General features: G+C 34.2%; 1 protein-coding gene across 1 annotated transcript in view; it reads left to right on the top strand.

Annotated features, from left to right (window-relative positions):
- Positions 1–19434, top strand: part of LOC137398428 (serine/threonine-protein phosphatase 6 regulatory ankyrin repeat subunit B-like) — a 33048-nt gene extending 13614 nt beyond the window's left edge. Inside the window, exons 9-16 of the mRNA XM_068084537.1 lie at positions 476–550; positions 5754–5809; positions 6424–7111; positions 8795–8857; positions 9089–9376; positions 9733–9807; positions 19153–19343; positions 19408–19434. Of these exons, the coding sequence (XP_067940638.1) occupies positions 476–550; positions 5754–5809; positions 6424–7111; positions 8795–8857; positions 9089–9376; positions 9733–9807; positions 19153–19343; positions 19408–19434 (1463 nt within the window). The remainder of the gene's footprint in view (positions 1–475; positions 551–5753; positions 5810–6423; positions 7112–8794; positions 8858–9088; positions 9377–9732; positions 9808–19152; positions 19344–19407) is intronic.
- The last annotated feature ends 216 nt before the right edge of the window (positions 19435–19650 follow it).

The following is a 19650-nucleotide window of genomic DNA, read 5'->3' as shown; positions in this document are numbered from 1 at the left end:
CCGTGGAATTATTTGTGTCTAGAATCTGCAAAGTATATCAAAGCATTGCTATGCAAATCATGGGACATCTGATTGCTAAGTACCAATTGGTTGATCACCTGTTGTGATTGTCAAAAGTTGACAAATTTGACAAATTTGACATATTTAACAGCTTGCATTCAATGCAAGCTGTTAAATCAGTGTAAAGATAATGGTAGATCTCATTCTATATGGTTACTCACTCCTAGTGACTTTATAATGATATTTTGATGCTGCTAGAATTACATAACATGTGCGAATTTACTGCTTCAGCTCAGAGTGCAAAGTTAGATGATTTTCAATCAAACATTAACAGTTTAACTTTTAAACCATTTTTATTAGACTGATACATGCTGGTTTTATAAGCTATTCTTGCTAACTGCTATTGGTAAGATAAAACTTTGCTTTCATAGAAAAGCCCTTATCACTCTATGTTAATAAATGTATGGTTGTTTAGATATGGTTGCCATGGAGAGGAAGCTGAAACGGCTTACTATGTACCTACAGGCTCCAGGAGATACAAATTCTACTGGTGATCACTATCATGATCCAGACAGTTAACACCACACATTATTCTCTTCCTTTCATCTGGCTATGCTTTTAATCAAATATTTTTTGATTACTCTGGTAATGCCTAATAGCCAACTTTTTTACCTTGTATTTTGAAATTGTGTTTGAAAATGCTATTGTCCTAGATACATGCAAATATAGTGATTTTTAAACTTTTCCCCTCTATTTCACTGTAAGTATGTAACTAAAAAGCACATGTGCCAGTTACTTACTCTGCTTGACTGCATTAACTAGCCACAGAATTGCAAAGATAGTTCTGCTATATAACCCTACTATCTTCCTGTTCAACCAGATTTAGATCCGCAATGAGTTGATGAACATCATGAGTACCCTGAGTATTAAAGTAACCTTTAGTTCCATGAGCCGGGAAGAACGTGTTGATGATCTGAGGCTATGTCATAAGCATCATTTGTCAGTCACTAAGTTTTGCCTAAAACACAACACAGTGAATTCTGGGTTCTTCATCAGCAGACATAACTTGAAAGTTCATTAATGAGAAAATTATCCAGATTATAACTGACTGCTTTTGTAAAATACACAAACTTTGCAGCTGCATGCTTTTGTAAGTAGGCTAAAAGCTGCACCTTCCTGTTACCATGATAAGATGGAGATATTGACACAAATAGCAGATAAATTATATTATTCTCATGATCCCTGGCAATAATCAGCATTCTGGGCATTGTAATGCTCTGATCAGACAGTCATTGATACGGATTGTATACATACAGTGCTTAAATGTCAAAAGGTGTGTTTATTTTATGTTAAAATATCAGTGGACTCTGTAGTCAGTGTGCGATCCATTTTATTTGAGTCCAGATGCCTTCCATGACTAGGCACCTGTCTGGTTCACACGTCGCATCTACTTGCTAGAGATGTCACTGTGATAATATTAGACCAGCTATAGACATTACTGACTGTAGTAAAGCTCACACAAAGTATGACAAGTAACTGTATTTTATGCGGTTAGTTGCGCAACTTATTTAAGCTGAGGGCACAGAAAAGATGTTAAACTCATAAACTGAGATTGCTTTGTTTACCACAAGTTAACGCTAGTATCAATGAGATAGTTAGGCCTGCCAGACAAGCGTAGGAATAGTCACTTCTTTGATTTACAGTACATAGCTCAATGACCTTCTCGATCTCTATGTTCCCTATTAGTAGCAACTGTGCACCCAACAGACACCAGGATAGTATTTAATGTTTGATTTCCAATTCACAGCAAATAGATTATAGAAATCTCCTGGTTGGCTCAGTGTACAAGGCTGATCAGTGGACAGCTAAAAGCTTTCTGTTTCAGTGAATAGCTTAAAATAAGGTGGCTAAAATATACTACCGATATTGAGAAGACTATTATAGAATAGGACAGTTGCTCTATGGAATACTATATGTTTATATAAAGCTCATGGTAAAAATAGTCATGGTTGTACTTTAGGAAAAAGATGGCTTTGTACAGGATTTGAACAGCTGATTTTAAGCATAGTAGCCCATAATGCAGCAATCATTCTGAAAAATTGCCTTCTGGCTACCCAAAATAGTTTTTTTCCGGAAGATTCTAAATGTAAATGAACATTTATCTTTAGAATATTCTAAAGGTAAGTGTGTACAATTCTCTGTCTTTATGCAGAGTGTAATACTTTTAAACTGTATTGATACTCTATATAGAATAACAGCTGTGTTTGCTTGTTATATCAAGGTCTTGGTTACAAGTTAGGAAAAATATTGACTTTTCCAGGATTTGAACACGTGATTTTAATCATGGTAGACAATACTGTAACAACCACACCAATCAAACACTTTCTTTTTATGTAGAATAATATTATTGTACAAAAAATAATCACACGTAATGACCATTCAAGGCACACCAGACTAGCAGTATAAAAACTTAAAATACAAACATCACGTAAAAGTATATAAATATTTTAGCACAACTCTGCAATGAAATGAAAACGCAGTGTCTATCTGTTTACAAAAATCTGTGCTAATAATTTTGTTGTTAGCCACCTATAACCCTGGTGGTCAGTCAAAAATATTTAAAAGTTCTGAGGCAAAACTTTCAGAATGTGCTCTGTGATCATTTCTAAAGGGAAATAGACAAACCTATCTTCATGTTAGCTTTGATTGCAACTTCACAATGAAATGGGTGCTATTTTGCTGTTATCCATTTTTACCCTAGTAGTTGCAAAATGCTTTATAGGCAATCTAAATATATTTCTACTGTGAATATACCAGCTTTATAGACATTTTATGAACATAATCATTTACCAAGCACTAAGTTTCATAAACTTTAATCTATTCACAGAATTGCAGAAACGCTAATTTGAAACTCGACTAACATAAGCGTTTTTGCAGAAATATGAGAATGGCACTGAAATGTTTAGAGAAGAAAGATTCCATTATTACACATGTAGGTCATAGTTATGTATAGGTCAGTTCTGTTATTTTAAAATATTCTGGATGATTATATAAAATCTGAGTAAAATTTGCTTTTCCAGATTAAAAACATAACTTTCACATTTGAAAGCTTTTTAGCCAATACAATAAATTGAGTATTTCAACATGTTTTGGACAAGGTCTCATATGACACACTTACAGTAATATTAACACAATGATTGTACACCACAATGTAAGTTATGAGTTGTATGTTATCAATCTGGTATTTGCTGCTCTGTGGCTAGCAAACAAATTAAAAACCAATATGGTGCATGACAAGTGAAGTTATGATGTAACAAAAACTGCCAAATGATAGCAAGTGCCTGAACAAATATTTACAAAACATTTTCTTCAACTCCACTTCTATTGCACATAAAAAGCTAGTTTCAGTCACAAATTGTAGCAAACATATCAATGAGTGAAATGAGCTTTTATACAAGATTGTTAAAAGTAGGAACAAAATAAAAATAGGCCTTCAAATTTATAATGAAATGAGAAACCTTAAAAGCTTTGATAAATTAATAAGCAAGGCAAAGGCTACAATATCTTTGCTAGTTAATTGAAAGCAATAGATATCAACAGTTACCGCTAAAAATATTTCTCGGTTTCAAATGCATATTAATTTAGTAATCTATGATAAGTTGGAAGTAAATTAACAGATCATTTTGTATCTAAAAGAGCTGCCATTGCTCAGCCTGAGGGAGATTGCAAAATATAAGTGACACCACTTGACACATAAAAAGGTTCTTTTTTTTTGAAGTTCTGAAGAGTTTCTTGCAACAATACAAACCTTTTCTCTATTTGAACGCCATCTCTATTTTATTGTTATCATAGTAAAATGATTGAAATATAGATCTCAATGTAATTCAAATAGAGGTTTTACAGTAATTTGTGTTGCAATAATTAAAGTAATACTCTCCATGGGTATTCTCTATAATACATGAAAAATAGTGAAATATGGGAAGTTTTCATAATTTGAGACAATCAGTATTTACCCTTCCTTACAGGGCCATTTCATTGAAGGAGAACACAATTCTTTTTTACCGTAATCACCATTAGAGGGTTGTAAATTTAACTTTTTACTCTCAAGTAATTCGAGTGTCTTGATAGAATGTTCTTTATGAATTCACAAACTCAACTATGATGCTCGTTTTTCTCAACGCAAAGGCTGCCAGTTTCTTATTGAACATTTACTTGTCTTTTGGTAGTAATCTAGTAGTTTCAGATTGATGTGTGAAATGACAACTCTAACTTAAGGAATTCACCAGAGGGATCCATTGCTGATTGAAGTTGTTTTCTAATGATTCCTGTCAAATACATGTATGGTTTATTTAATTAAACATCAGGGTTGGCTTTGTTTTGCTTACACATTTGAGTGCACCAGGTTACATTATATAGTAATAATATCAGTGTAAATTTACGATAATTAATATGTTTTGATTGCTAGTGATTTTATGTGATTAAAAATCATGATACAAGTTATAGGGTCGCTCGCTGTTTCTATACTATATATTAAATAGAGACCGTGAGCAACCAGATCGTTGCTCTGCTTGTAATTTTAGGTCACACCTACAACTATTCCACCATTCTGGAGCATTTCTGCTGTATCTTTAGAACCTAATCTCAACGTTTTTTGTCTGTTTAGTTAAATATGGTTTAAATCTGGCAATGAATAAAATTTATTGCAGAAGATTTGATATAGGAACCTCCAGTTCACAAGGCGACAAGCTAACCCATAAAGTTACAAATGATGCATTGGATTCCTAGGATGATATGAATCACTATCTGGATTACTCTGCAATACTCGCAGTATCACTAAAGCTCTTATGAGTAAGTTTAGCAATATGAATACTTGCTTACTCAAACTAGCCGATGGTAACTACATTACCTGTCACTGTTTATAAGCTGCTTTTAATACCCGAGCAATGCCAGGCATTCAGCTAGTCTTTACGATAATAAAGTATGTGTCTGTCTCTGCCAAAGCAGCGGCTACATGGTGGGAAATAGTTTCACCATATGAGATATGAATTTGTACATTTGGCTTAGCATTGAGGCACTTTACCAGCTGAGCCCGTAGACCATTTTGTTGCATTTAGGAATAAGTAAGCATTTAGTTAATATGCATGACAATTTCTCACGACCAGCTGTCAGAGTACTAGTTATTAATAATATAAAATGCATAACATTGTACTAAGTAGCGACATGTACATAACGATTTGTCTTTATTTGTATTTAAATATAATAGATCAAGTTTTATAAAAGTTTATGGTACTAAAGAATTGCCAGATTATAACCATTTTTATTATATTTTTAAATTATAAAGTATTATAATTTTTTATCTAAACCCTTTAAAACTAGTTAGTTACACTGTATTAACAAACTGGTTGTTAATAGTTGTGCTTACTTTTCAAGTGCCTCTTTTTAATAATCTTCTTTAAATAAACTTCACTTGAACTAATTAATAGCCAATAAAATTAGAAATTTACAAGGTTGTAAAACCAGCTAATATTGAAGCTGCAGTATTACTTGGTATTATTTCATTTAATATCCAATAAGTTCATCATTATTCACTATTAGAAAACTCTTATTCAGCGCAGCCAATTAAAAAACAGGCTTGCAGATGAAAGGCATAGCCAGTTTTATATTCAGCTATAAGCTATAAAGAAGCCTGTAGTAGTTGGAGCGGTTGACAAACAGAATAGCAACAGGTAAGTACAACTTATCTATTATATTAGCATCTGTTGACATTGTACTTACTGAGAATAATAGAGTAGATGAGGAGATACACCGAGTCAGTGTGATTATAATATAACTCAGTCCTCCTGAGACTATCACTCTTTACCCAAAGGATACTCATTGAGTCAATCCTGTAGTGAGGTTAAGTTAAAGTCAGGAGGCTTTGGTTCCATTCCTTAATTATAATTAGACCTCTAAACACGTCCTCGGACTAAATTATCAGAGCTTCTCACTCTATTCACAAGAGAAACATGAAAGATCTGCAGTAAGAAGTGTTTAGTCTGTTCACTTATCCTACTTTTTTTTTGTTGGAATCAACTGCGGTCTGCTTATTGTATTTAGTCTCCAGTCTTCTCTGAAATTAGTGCTCAATGCAGCAGACTGTAAGCAATTTCTTGCCGCAGATAGATTTTCACTGTAGTTACACTAAACTGGTTAATTTATAAGAAAGCAAATAGCAGAAGCTTTGATTGTTTATTTCTCAGCTCTGCCTGAATAGCACATCTCTGGCATCCTTTTTATAGTTTTCAAATATCCAGGGCTCACATGCAGTCACTCTGTTATGGTTGACAGTTTTTTAAGCAAGCAGTTGTGACACAATGTTTCCTCATTTCTCTATCCTATTTCACCATATGGAACAGTTAATAGAGTGCAGGATTTGTATTACAGTTAAAGATGGAAGACATGCTAAGGAGTTATTTAAGAGGTCGAGAGATTGATATTCCTTCATTGAGGGTAGCTGTAGAGAGAATCCAGCCAGCTAGGTTACTTTGGCTATTGCTAAGTATCAGAGTAGACTCATACACAGCTGTGATGATAGCGGCAGAAGAAGGCCACACCGAAGCATGTCGTCTGCTTCTCTTTTCCATCAGAGGAATGGCAGATGAGTTGCTCTGGATGAAAAAGATGGATGATGAAGCTACAGCTCTACATATTGCTGCACGGAGGGGACACAGTGAGATAGTAGAGATACTACTTGACACCGTCAGTGCTGAGAAGAAGTACGAGTTTGTTGCTGAGAAGAATGAAAAGGGTGACACAGCTCTACTATTGGCTGCAGGATGGGGAGGGAAAAAATGTATAGAGTCTCTCCTTTACAACTTCTCTTTAATACAGAGAGACTCACTACTGAAAATACAGGATAACATCTTGCACACCGCACTACATATTGCAGCAACCAGAGGAGAGACAACTGCTTTGAAGGTCATGCTAGGATCCATGTTTTCAGTGACAGCCTCTTCATTCCTTAACATGAAAGATACATTTAACCGTACTCCACTGGAAGATGCTGAGTATTGGGGTAAAAAGGATACATTAGAGCTAATGAAAAGATGGCAGAAAGGTCCAATAGGTGAAGGTAAGATTTGTTATACAGTGTGATACCAGATAAACCCTAGAAATGCTCCATTGCTTATAGGTTGACTTGCAACAAAATTCACATTCCCGTTATTTGGTATCAAAAGATTCACCATGTCTTTCTCTGTTGTGTTAAAGGTGCGAAATATGTAAAATGTGATTGCAAGCTTCCAAACGCTCAAAAACAAAAAGCCGCCGTAGATTGGAATCTGTTTATTTCTCTGAAGTAGTCATGACAGTTCGGTTATTGTCTTGTCACGTGATGTTCTCACATGAATTGAAAGGTCAATAAAAAGCTCAATATAAAACTTATCGTAGCAACAGTTTATGAAAAACACTTCGGGTTTTACCAGAGACCCCATATCAAATATAGATGCTCGCTACTTTACAGTTTTGTTTCGGCTTTGTCTAAGCGGCAAGTTGTAATCTGATCATGTGACCCAATACTTCGCAAATAATTTTTGCAGCACTTTTCGATTATCACAGGTGACAAAAAGGCTTGTCTTGATTATCAGACAATGATACATGTATGTACTCCTTTGAAGTTAGGTTAAAAAATTATTTTAATTTTCACTGTAAGTTGTAAGATATCGCTGCTAAAAGTGACAGCATTTCAAAGACAATAAACTAGACGCGTAAGAACAATAGACATGGTTTTATTGAAAGGGTGAAGTATATTTGTGAAAATATTTCGACAAATAGGGTTGCATGAAAGTGTAAACAGAAACCATCTCTCACAACTACATCACATTTGAGCTGTTTTGGAGAGAGAAATCAAACTATGGCGGTCTCGAGTGGCTGCGATTTACTGTTCAATTTTTAGCTTTTAAGAGCTTGGAATCACATTCCCACACAATTTGCACCTACAACACAACAGAGTAAAACATTGTGAATCTTTTGATACGAAATAATTGTAACGTGAATTTGGTTGCAAGTCAACCTTTAACTCACTCCACTAAGATAAAATTTAGTTTTCACTTTCAAAACACAAAATATAGCTTAAATTCTAAATTTTGTTGATCTACTGCTAAACTTAATTTAAGCCAAAATTATCCACATAAACTTATAGAGTAAATATGAGACTTTGTATGCTTCCATTTCTTATGACAGAAGCTAGTAGTAACAGCTAATAAAATGTTGAACTAAAGTTGGAATACTCATATGCTGGCACGGCCTAAAGACATTTTTTAGCCTTTTTGAATGACCTTATTCTGTCTGTCGCTGTGTAGAATCATAAATGGGCAGTCTCATATTGATATTGTTGCAGTTATTATCCACATATAGTTTCAAACATAACATCACTCCATGTTCTGTTATCCTAATATATATTTGATATCAAGTTGGGGTCTTGATGTCATAATTGTTTTTAATATTATTATTAATCAACTTCTAAATAAGCACCATATTTATATAGAGCCCTTATTACTATTATCTGGAAATAATTCTCCAGATGCACCATCGGAAAAGAGTGCTCTTGGTTCTGTATTTGTTTAGCGTAGATATTGACTTTAAAATTTTGGTGTATAACAAACAGTAATATATACATAAAAGAATATATGAATCCAATGAATAGCTAATGGGCATAGGTAATTATTTGTTGAATGTCTCCATCATCATGCACTAAGTTACTGCATAGTATCTGTTGTAACAATTTTAATAAAAATTACCACCTACCATGTTGTAGCTCTCGCGTTCGCCAACGAGAAGATATGTGATCTTCAGATGGCGGACAAGCAGAAGACTAAAGGTGAGTTTTATCGCTAACATAAAGTGTGTTGGCTATTGTCTTCATTTTCATTATCTGGAAGTTGTTCTTCTGATAATATTATAACAGTAACATGGTTCTTACCATTGCTGACATATTATAAATTTCCCTATGCCACATTTTCCTTTAATTTTTTCAGCCTAACTTTGCTACCCATTAAATACCAAATCATCTCTATCTGAGACTCAGTTTATATCATTATTTATTTTGTAGAATTAGAAAAGGCTCAGCAAGGTATTCAAAATCTACAGAGAAAAAGCGAGCAGAAAATTTCAGCTCTACGGAGAGAAAGCGAGCAGAAAATTTCAGCTTTAAAAAAAGAAAGTGAGCAGATTCACTCAGTTCTGCAGCAAAAAACTGAGCAACAGGCAAGAGGTGTTTTCTTATTCAAATATCGTACTAGTCTATTGTTAGTGGTAGTACTGTGGAATTATTTGTGTGTAGAATCTGCAAAGTATATCAAAGCTTTGCTATGCAATACAAATCATTGGACATCTGATTGCTAAGTACCAATTGGTTAATCACCTGTTGTGATTGTCAAATGCAAGCTGTTAAATCAGTGTACAGATCATGGTAGGTATGATTCCATATGGTTACTCACTCCTAGGAATATTATAATGATATTTTGATGCTGCTAGAATTAAAAAACATGTGCAAATTTACTACTTTAGCTCAGAGTGTAAAGTTAGATAATTTTCAATCAAAACGGTAGCATTTTTACTTTTAGACCAACTTTACAAGACTGATACATGCATGTTTTATAAGCTATTTTTGCTAACTGCTGTTATTGGTTATACGAAACTTTGTTTTTCTATAAGTTCTTATATTTTTGTGTTAATAAATGTATGATTGTTTAGATATGGTTGCCATGGAGAGGAAGCTGAAACAGTTTACCGTGTACCTACAGGCTCCAGGAGATACAATTTCTACTGGTGATCAATATCATGATCCAGATAGTTAAAACTAATCACTTTTCTTTATTTGAATATTAATCATGTTTAATTATTTTATAATTAGATGTAAATATAGCTATAATTAAATTTTTGTTCTCCATTTAAACCTGAGTATGCAAATGGAAAACCAATGAATCTGTTACTTACCCCCTTGACTGCCTTAAATAACCGCAGAAAACTAGGCAGCAACTTATCTAGAATCCAATCAGATCGAGATTGGCAAAGATATTGGTTTGACACATGTGATAAGTTTTATAAGAATTAAAATAACCTTTAGTTCAATAAACCATGATGAATCAATCCATGACTTGAGGTTACGCTGTAAAGAGCACTGTTTGCGAGTTAACTAGAAGCAAAAAATAATGAAGAATTCAAAACATGCTTTGTCTCAGTGTAAAAGGCTGGTCAGCAGAAACCTAATGATTTGATGTTTTAACAAATACCGCAAAATAACATAGCGGACATTACGCTATCATTATTTGGAAAACTATCATATGGTAACCCAGAGAGTAGCTATATAAAATGATTTATGTTTATATAGAACTCAAGGGTTGTATGCTATATTGTTAATCTTCACAGTCAAACAAGCCATGTCAGTTTGCCAAAGTCACAGTAGTAAGTTAGGAAAAACATTACTTTTTTCAAGATTCAAACACACAACTCTCAGAAGCAATTACTGCCACAACCTTGGAGACCCCTTTTGGTTACACAAAGTCATCGTAAGTGAAGCACACTTCTTGCGGCACACTAAACTGGCAGGATACTAGATCTATAAGAAACATGTTGTTAGGTTGCCATCATAAAGCTTAAATCAAGCTAACTTTGTGCTATCTATTCTAATACAGCTAAATATTCTAATACAAGTAATGCATTTGTTTAGCTTTTTATTAAAAAGCCATAGCTAATGGTTATATAAACTAGGTCTGTAAGGTAACAGTGCAATACATACTATGAGAGTGAATAAACCACATCTTCTGTTATTATTCACACAGGTAACATTTATTACTGTTATATATAGTTTCCTTGTGGTATCTACATGTTATTGCAAGACATACTATGAGAGTGAATAAACCACATCTTGTTTTATTATTCATACAGGAACATAACACATGTTGTATACAAAGATACATAGGCATTGTATCACAACTCCCTCTGCACCAAAATAGAAACACAGATTCCATCTAATTCACAGAGAGTAAAATCTATCTTATTAACTTTGATGTCAACCACTTATAACCCAGATGCTCAGTAAAATATATTACAAAGTTCTTAGACTAAGCTTCCAGATGGTGAACTGCGACAATGCCTAAAGGGGAAATATACATAACCATCTAATTGCATTGAAGTAGAGTAAATATGCCAGTTTGTATGAACCTGTTGTTACCGACTGAACTACATAAATATACTGTTGAGGAAGAAGCACTGGTGAAGTAAAAGTCCGACTTCCTCGAACCTTCTTGGACAAGGTTTTATGAAGCTGACTCAGATAAGTGCCATTGAGTACTCATTAGATCTTGTACAATTTATACACTGAACTTAGAACTACATGTAGCCTGTGGATCAGTTACTTGTACCTTGGACTTTTTTAAATACCTATTGGAAACGAGACTCAAAATGTTTTCTTGTGTAAAAACCTGCAGCTTTGCAACATACTGATATTGCAGGGGTGAGCAAAGTTATCTCTTAAAGAGCCAAATTTTCAGGTTGCAAGATTTTTGGGAGCCGCAATATATGTGTATTACCAGTATAAAATTTCATACTGACAATACAAGTTTTGGTAGTTGTACTGCAATTAAACTTATTTATTACAATAGTTTTACAATAGCATTCAATAATGTTGAAGTAAGCCTAAAGAGATTTGTATAACTTAAAGTTTAGTGAGATACACGGAATTGTTTATGGCTGTTCATTATCTCTTGGTAATCTGGCTCTCTACTGCAGCATGCTATTATTAAGAGCTGACACAAGTGTTCTTGAGTCAAAGTAGATCTCAACTTTCTCTTGATATTATTCATGTATAAAAATGCTGATTTGTATATACATGTGGCAGCAAATACAGTGTGCAACCACTTTCCTAGTTGAGCAAGCTGTGCATATTCAGCTTTTGTTGAAACTTTCAAGTAAAAGCTCTCCTCAATTTCATCTACATATATGTTTATGTATATCTGTACCTTTGAGGTTACACAACTCCAGTTGCCGAGAGGGGACATTAACACTCTTCAATGGCAACTGATTAAGCTCTTTTCCATTAAGCGTTGCCTTCTGAGGTGCTTTCATGGGTTGTATAATCTGTTTTAAAGATTGGGGCTGACTAAATCAATTTTTACACTCTTGTTGCAGCTTTTCTATAAAGTGAGTGTAATCAGCTGTACAAAAAGCTATTATTCTATCCTTATCTAAAAATGCTTTTAGAGTAGGAAAGGGAAGCATATCACCTTACACATCCACCAGAAACAACTCCAACTTATGGGAGAAGGCTTGAACAGCTAGTACTGTATCAATGATAGTCTGGTTTTTCCCTTGAAGCTTGAGGTTCAGATAATGGCCACAGATTTTAGCAAGGAAGGCGACGTCACACAAATCTTTAAAAGAGCTTATCATCTTTTGAAACTGTCTTGCATTCAGGTTTGTGCATGCATTTTGAAATGAGGTTAGCTCCTGACGAATACTCCACAACCTCGACAGAGTATTTCCCTTACTTAGCCTAACGTTATTGTATGTTAGTAAATCTTCACAAGTGGTATGGTTTCTTTGGAAAACTTTCCTAAGTTTCTGTGTCTGAGAGTTGGACGTAGCTGGGAGTAGCCGAGGAAGTTGAACTTCTTCATAGCCTTACACAATAGTTGTTGAAAGTGATCATTTATTTTTCCACATAAACAGTTTGATTGATGATGCAATGGAATGCTAACTTTGATGGCATATCCTTCATCAATCTAATTATGACACATTGCTCTCTTACAACCATGGCTGGTGCGCCATCTGTTGTTACCGATATGCATTTGTGGAGAGCTCTCTTTATCAAGTCATTTAATGAGGGCATCCTAGTTACCCTGGCTGGTGGATTCTCCTTCTAATCCAAGCAAAGTAGGAAACTCCTCCTTTGTTTCTCCACCATCATATAATCTGTAACACAATGTATATGACTAAAGCATAAAATTATGCTTCGTAAAGAAACCTGTAGTATAAATACATGAATTAGTAACTTTGAAACAAATATCATAAAATATGTGGTGCATCACTTTTTACTTGGAGTTGTGTTCTCTCTTTACTGTCTCCTAAAAAGCATGTGTATGACTTCAGTTGCAACTGCATGGTAAAAATGACATTACCAGTTGTTAGTGTACACACAGTAGCCTACTTACCTTACAAAGACTTCTAATTGAGCTACATCCATTATATCAGTAGATTCATCAATAACGATTGAAAGCTAATCTGCCTGGTCTAAATAGGTTAGCAAAGCCATACTGAGATAATCATTAATGCTTTTTATTCGACCAGTAGCAGATTTCCTAGAAAGTGGTATTTCTTTGACTTTACCAATCCCACCACGCTTTTCTGGAAAAATTGTTTCTATGGCCTCAACCATGTATTCTTTTACATTCTCAGCATGAGAATAGGGAAGCATTGCTTTTGCTAGAATCTTTGACACTCGTAGAGAAGCTTCTGTAGCGCGTTTATCAGCAGCTGTGAAAGAAACTAGCATATTTTCTGAAAAAATCATTGATTTCTTAAGTTTCTATAGCTTTTGATATCTAGCTACAGACCTTAGTAAAAATGTGGTAGTAAACGCTCTGTACTTCGTCATATGATGTCGTTTGATGTTCCTCTTCTTGTTAGCAGAGATCGGTTCCTGGCACAATAGACATTGCGGTCTGTTATTCTTAATGATGAATGCATATTTTACGGTCTACTCATCCTGGTGTTCTCTTGTGAATTCGGTTATTTTTTGTTTATACTTTGTGAGGCTCCCATTGTTACCCTGAAAATGGTTTGTTCTGTTGGAGATGCCATTGCTACCCCAACTGCATTATTTGGCTTAAATGCAAATGACATGTTCAACTAAGACACATCATCTTATATAAGCCAGCTTTATGAAATCACGATGAAATGGTTTCCTAATGAACATTTCTGGAGCATTCTAGTTTTGTGATCATGAGGCCAGAAACTGATGTTATTACGTCGGAAAACTTACAGGTGAATGATGTCATGAATTATCACGCATGATTCATGTGTAGGCTATATAAAATGAACCAATAGTGCACTTTTAAATAAGCCTAATATGTCACAATGCATGTAGTTTTGTACAGTATATTATAAGAATATTTTCATATACTTCAAAAGAGTTTGAATTTTCACAGAGTTAAAAGAGCCGTAACAAAATTTGCAAAAAGCCGCATTCGACTCTAGAGCGGCACTTTGCCCAGCCTTGTGATATTGGCTTCTGCTCTACAAGATTTGAGCTAGCTATGGTATCTAATACTTTTGAACCATTTCTCTATATTTGTAGTCCCACTTTGTTATTGTATTGTATAGGTTTAGTGCGCTACTGTTTATACAGCTCAAATAGTGTATTTACTTTGGTCATCTAACAGCTCTAGTATTGCTAGGTAATATATCAGCTGTTATAATATTTGACAAATTTCAAGCACCTTTGCGAGCAATTCAATAATGCCTAAAATCTAAAATGCAGTTTATTTAACTGATTGTACTTATCACTTTGATGTATTTTATAATTTATTTATACATTTTCCCCTTCAAATGTTTCTGTATTTTTATTTCAGCTATAATATATTGCTATTCATAACTAGTCAATAAATGAACAAGCGATTTAGGCTCTGCTCTCACGACATCTCTAAATAGACTGTTTATGACACAATTGAAAGCATTTGGTTTCTTCATGGAAATACCATATTACACCTGGGTAGTTGTCAAATAGTTAAACTGGTTTTGTATCCTCGGGACTCATTTGTAAATTAACACACTCATAGTTTTACTCCTTCTGACTATTATGTGATTTCTTGGTCTCAACTTCTCTATTGTGTAGAATAAAAAATGAAATGCGCAGAAAACAAATGGGCTTACATTGCCAAGTGTGAGAACTAGTGTCAGATATAGCGCAGTTCTATCAAGGGTACTCAAGGTGAAGCAAATAAACTGATAATAGTGTTGTCTCCATTCATTTACTAACATTTTAGAGCTTGGAACGTTACACAACAATCGCAATAGTCTGTTGATGAATTATGTGACAGGCAGGTGTTATGTTTTCTTTCTTATGTCTGCAAGCGTTTGACTTCTTTTTTCTAGATTGGCCCAGTTAATCGCAGGCATGAATATTCAGACCAGAGCAAGTTCATACAAAAGCCTAAGTAGATTATGTGACTTAAATAGTGGGACTGAAGTTGAAATACATACCAAAAGTCAATAAAAACCTATAGTTAACTATATAAAAAATCCCACAACAAAGAATAAAAATACAGTATTAAAAATTAGTAATAGAAATTACAGTATAAAAATTCTAGTTTTAAAAGCATAGCGATAAAACCTAAAAATATTAAGCACTATTTTGCTCAAATTTATTTTTTACAAATGTGTCTGGAACCCTTCATGGAGCAAAGAAGTCTATAATCTACCTGGTAAATAAATTGAAAGATAAGCTATTTCATAATTTTGAGGCAATTAAATCACATAAATTTATACTTGCTGCTTTAATAGTACGTAAATAAGTTCCATAAAATATAATTAAAGTACAGCTACTATTTCACGCTCTTCATCATTATTATTCATACAGATGAGCCACAGCATAATATATAGCCTTGATTTCTCTAGCATAGCAAGAGACTTAGGGAGAGTCACATTTTGCTTATAGTTATATTAGTGATTGGATGCAGTTTGTGACAAGACTCAGGCTATTTTAGACAAAAAGCTTTCTAAAAGCTTTGCCCAGAAGAAACAGTGGAAGAATTATGCATTGAATAGAGCATTAAACCTAAATATGCATCAGATTATGTTGAGTTTTATTCCTGATTATCAGAACACCTGAGTGTTAAATATTGGTTATTGATACTGCAACTCTCGTGTTTTTGTGAACAGGATATGTGTTTGCCAAGAAGTGAAATTTTACTTCAAGAATCTTTCTTTTTGAGAATTCGCAACAGTGTGCTATGATTTTTATAAACAATATAAAACTTCATTAATAATACAAACAGAAGGAAACAAAAACAAAACTAAAATGAACGTTTTATGTTTTTTTGTGGAAAACTGACTGCTGGAAGCATCCCGCAAAGGGTAATAATGGGTAATAAGCTGCTTTTACAAGAAAAACCATTGCTAGTCTGACAGAAGTATTTTCAGAAGGTTTTAGTACAATTTAGTGAGCTACTATTGCATCTCGGAAATATGAGCAACATTGAATGAGACAACATTGATATGAGACCTACAGTGAAGGTCACTAAAATTCAATGATCATATCATGAAAAAGAGTGTAATAGACCAAAACAAAGAATGAATCCATTTATGTAGACGTTTAATCAGTCTCAATACTTTCTGTCTAACTTATATCAGCCGTACATTATATTACTATTCAAAGCTGGTCAATACCTTAACCTGAAGAAATTTTTAAATAATATAAAATGAAATCTAGTCAATACTTTAATTATGAGGAATGCTTAAATAAGGTAGAGCAAAATAATGAACAGATAAAGGAATATAAGATGAAATGCACTGAAAACAAAGTAGGAAGCGTTGTCAAGCGTGATAACTAGTGGCTAAGATGGTGGAGTAAGAAGAGTATAAGATGTGAGACCTAGGGTAGAGAAGGTGCAACACATTAACAGATTTTTAGTATTTTCTTAAGTCATTTATACATCAGAACTTATCATAAAACTGATTATTATAATATTCTTATGATGCCATTCTCATTTTATGCAATATAATCAATCAATTGTCTAATTAAAAATACAGCAAATTTTAAATATCAACATGTTTAACCTTTAGCTGGCTGTCGCTCACTTCTCTACAGTCATACCTCGCCATATAAGCCTAATGGCTTTAGGCAGTAAGCTCTTAAGTCAATTTACTCAATTCTCATGACACTATTTTCTATACAAAATAACTCAGGAAAAGTTGACATGTTACCTGCCATTCTGTATAAAAACCAGCTAAACTAGATATTATGAGAAAAAAACATGTTCCTAATCATTGTAATTCAGTACCTACAGTACCTAGTTAGTCGTAACAATCAGTTATCTAAAATAACATCACTAAGTGTACTACTGCACAGTATTTTTTCTTTTGAGACAGACATTGTGGATAACAGCTGTCTGAGAGACTTGAGAGCAACGTGTTCGATCAATTAAACTTTGAGACCCTACATAATAGAAACTTTGAATTTACCTTCAATTAATTTAGCTTACTAAACACACAACTGAAGCAATGTTTTATGAAATTTTACGAAACTGACTTAAATAAATTGGTTTCCTTGAATGATATGAACCACTATCTGGATTACTCTGCAATACTCGCAAAGTCAATAAAGCTCTTATTAGTAAGTTTAGCAATATGAATACTAGCTTACTCAAACTAGCCAGTGATAACTACATTACTGTCACTGTTTATAAGCTGTTTTTAATGCCCGAGCAATGCCGGTCATTCATCTAGTCTTTACCATAATAAAGTATGTGTCTGTCTCTGCCAAAGCAGCGGCTACATGGTGGGAAAAATTTCACCATATGAGATATTAATTTGTACATTTGGCTTAGCAATGAGGCACTTTACTAGCTGAGCCTTTAGAACATGTTGTTGCATTTAGGAATAAGTGTGCTTTTAGTTCATATACATGACAATCTCCCACAGCAAACTGTCAGGGTACTAGTTATTATTAATATAAAATGTATAACACTGTACTAAGTACCAACACGTACATAAGGATTGGTCTTTAGTTGTATTTAAATATAATATACCAAGTTCTATATAAGTCTATGGTATTAAATGATTACCAGATGAGAGCCATTTTTATTATATTTTTAAATTTTGAAGTTTTATAATTTTTTATCTAAAACAATTAAAGCTAGTTAGTTACACTGTTTTACCAAGCTGGTTAGTAATAGTTCTGGTGACTTTTCAAATGTCTCATTTTAATAATCCTCTTTAAATAAACTTCACTTGAACTAATTAACAGCTAGTAAAATTAACAATTTACAAGGCTGTAAAACTAGCCAATCTTAAAGCTGTAGTAATACTAAATACTATTTATTTCAATATCCAGTAAATACATCAGGATTAACAAGTTGACTACTATTGTTCAGCTTAGCCAATCAGGATACAGGCTTGTAGATGAGCAGTAGTGCCATTTGTATATTCAGCTATACACTATAAAGAAGCCTGTAGTAGTTGGAGCAGGTGACAAACAGAATAGCAACAGGTAGGTAAAACTTACCTATTATATTAGCTTATGTTGATATTATACCTACTGGGAATAATAGAGTAGATGAGGAATGCCACTGAGTCGGTGGGATTATAATATAACACTGACCAAAAGATAGTCATCGCGTCAATCCTGTAGTGAGGTTAAGTTAAAGTCAAGAGGCTCTGGTTTCATTAATCAATCATAATCAGGCAAGTAAACACTTCCTACTGCATATATTTCATGTTTTTCTTGTGAATAGAGGGAGGAGTTCTAATAATTTAGTCTGTTCACTTATCCTGCTTTTTTCTTGTCAGAATCATCTGCAGTCTGCTGATTGTATTTAGTTTCAAGTCTTCTAGGAAATTAGTGCTCAAAGCAGCAGACTGTAAGCAATCTCTTACCGCAGCTAAATTTTCACTGTAGTTACCTAAAATGGTTAATGTATAGGAAAGCAAATAGCAGAAGCGTTGATGGTTTATTTCTCAGCTTTGCCTGAATATCACATCCCTGGCCTCTTTTTTATAGTTTTCAAATATCCAGAGTTGACATGCAGTCACTCTGTTATGGTTTACAGTTTTTTAAGCAAGCAGTTGTGACACAATGTTTCCTCATTTCTCTATCCTATTTTGCGGTATGGAGCAGTTAATATAGTGCAGGACTTGTATTACAGATAAATATGGAAGACATGCTAAAGAGTTATTTAAGAGATCGAGAGATTGATATTCCTTCATTGAGGGTAGCTGTAGAGAGAATCCAGCCAGCTAGGTTACTTTGGCTATTGCTAAATATCAGAGTAGACTCATACACAGCTGTGATGATAGCGGCAGAAGAAGTCCACACTGAAGCATGTCGTCTGCTTATATTTTCCCTTATAGGCACAGCAGATGAGTTGCTCTGAATGAAAATGATGGATGATGAAGCTACAGCTCTACATATTGCTGCACGGAGGGGACACAGTGAGATAGTAGAGATACTGCTCAACACAGTCAGCGCTGAGAAGAAGTACGAGTTTTTTGCTGAGAAGAATGAAAAGGGTGACACAGCTCTACTATTGGCTGCAGGATGGGGAGGGAAAAAGTGTATAGAGTCTCTCCTTAACAACTTTTCTTTAGTACAGAGAGACTCACTACTGAAGATACAGGATAACATCTTGCACACCACACTACATATTACAGCAACCAGAGGAGAGACAACTGCTTTGAAGGTCATGCTAGGATCCATGTTTTCAGTGACAGCCTTTTCATTCCTTAACATGAAAGATACATTTAACCGTACTCCACTGGAAGATGCTGAGTATTGGGGTAAAAAGGATACATTAGAGCTAATGAAAAGATGGCAGAAAGGTCCAATAGGTGAAGGTAAGATTTGTTATACAGTGTGATACCAGATAAACCCTAGAAATGCTCCATTGCTTATAG

This window comes from Watersipora subatra, chromosome 6 (genome assembly GCF_963576615.1).
Source record: "Watersipora subatra chromosome 6, tzWatSuba1.1, whole genome shotgun sequence".
Taxonomy (NCBI): Eukaryota; Metazoa; Bryozoa; class Gymnolaemata; order Cheilostomatida; family Watersiporidae; genus Watersipora; species Watersipora subatra.
Note: the sequence above shows the minus strand (reverse complement) of the source record. Positions and strands in the feature narration are given on the sequence as shown.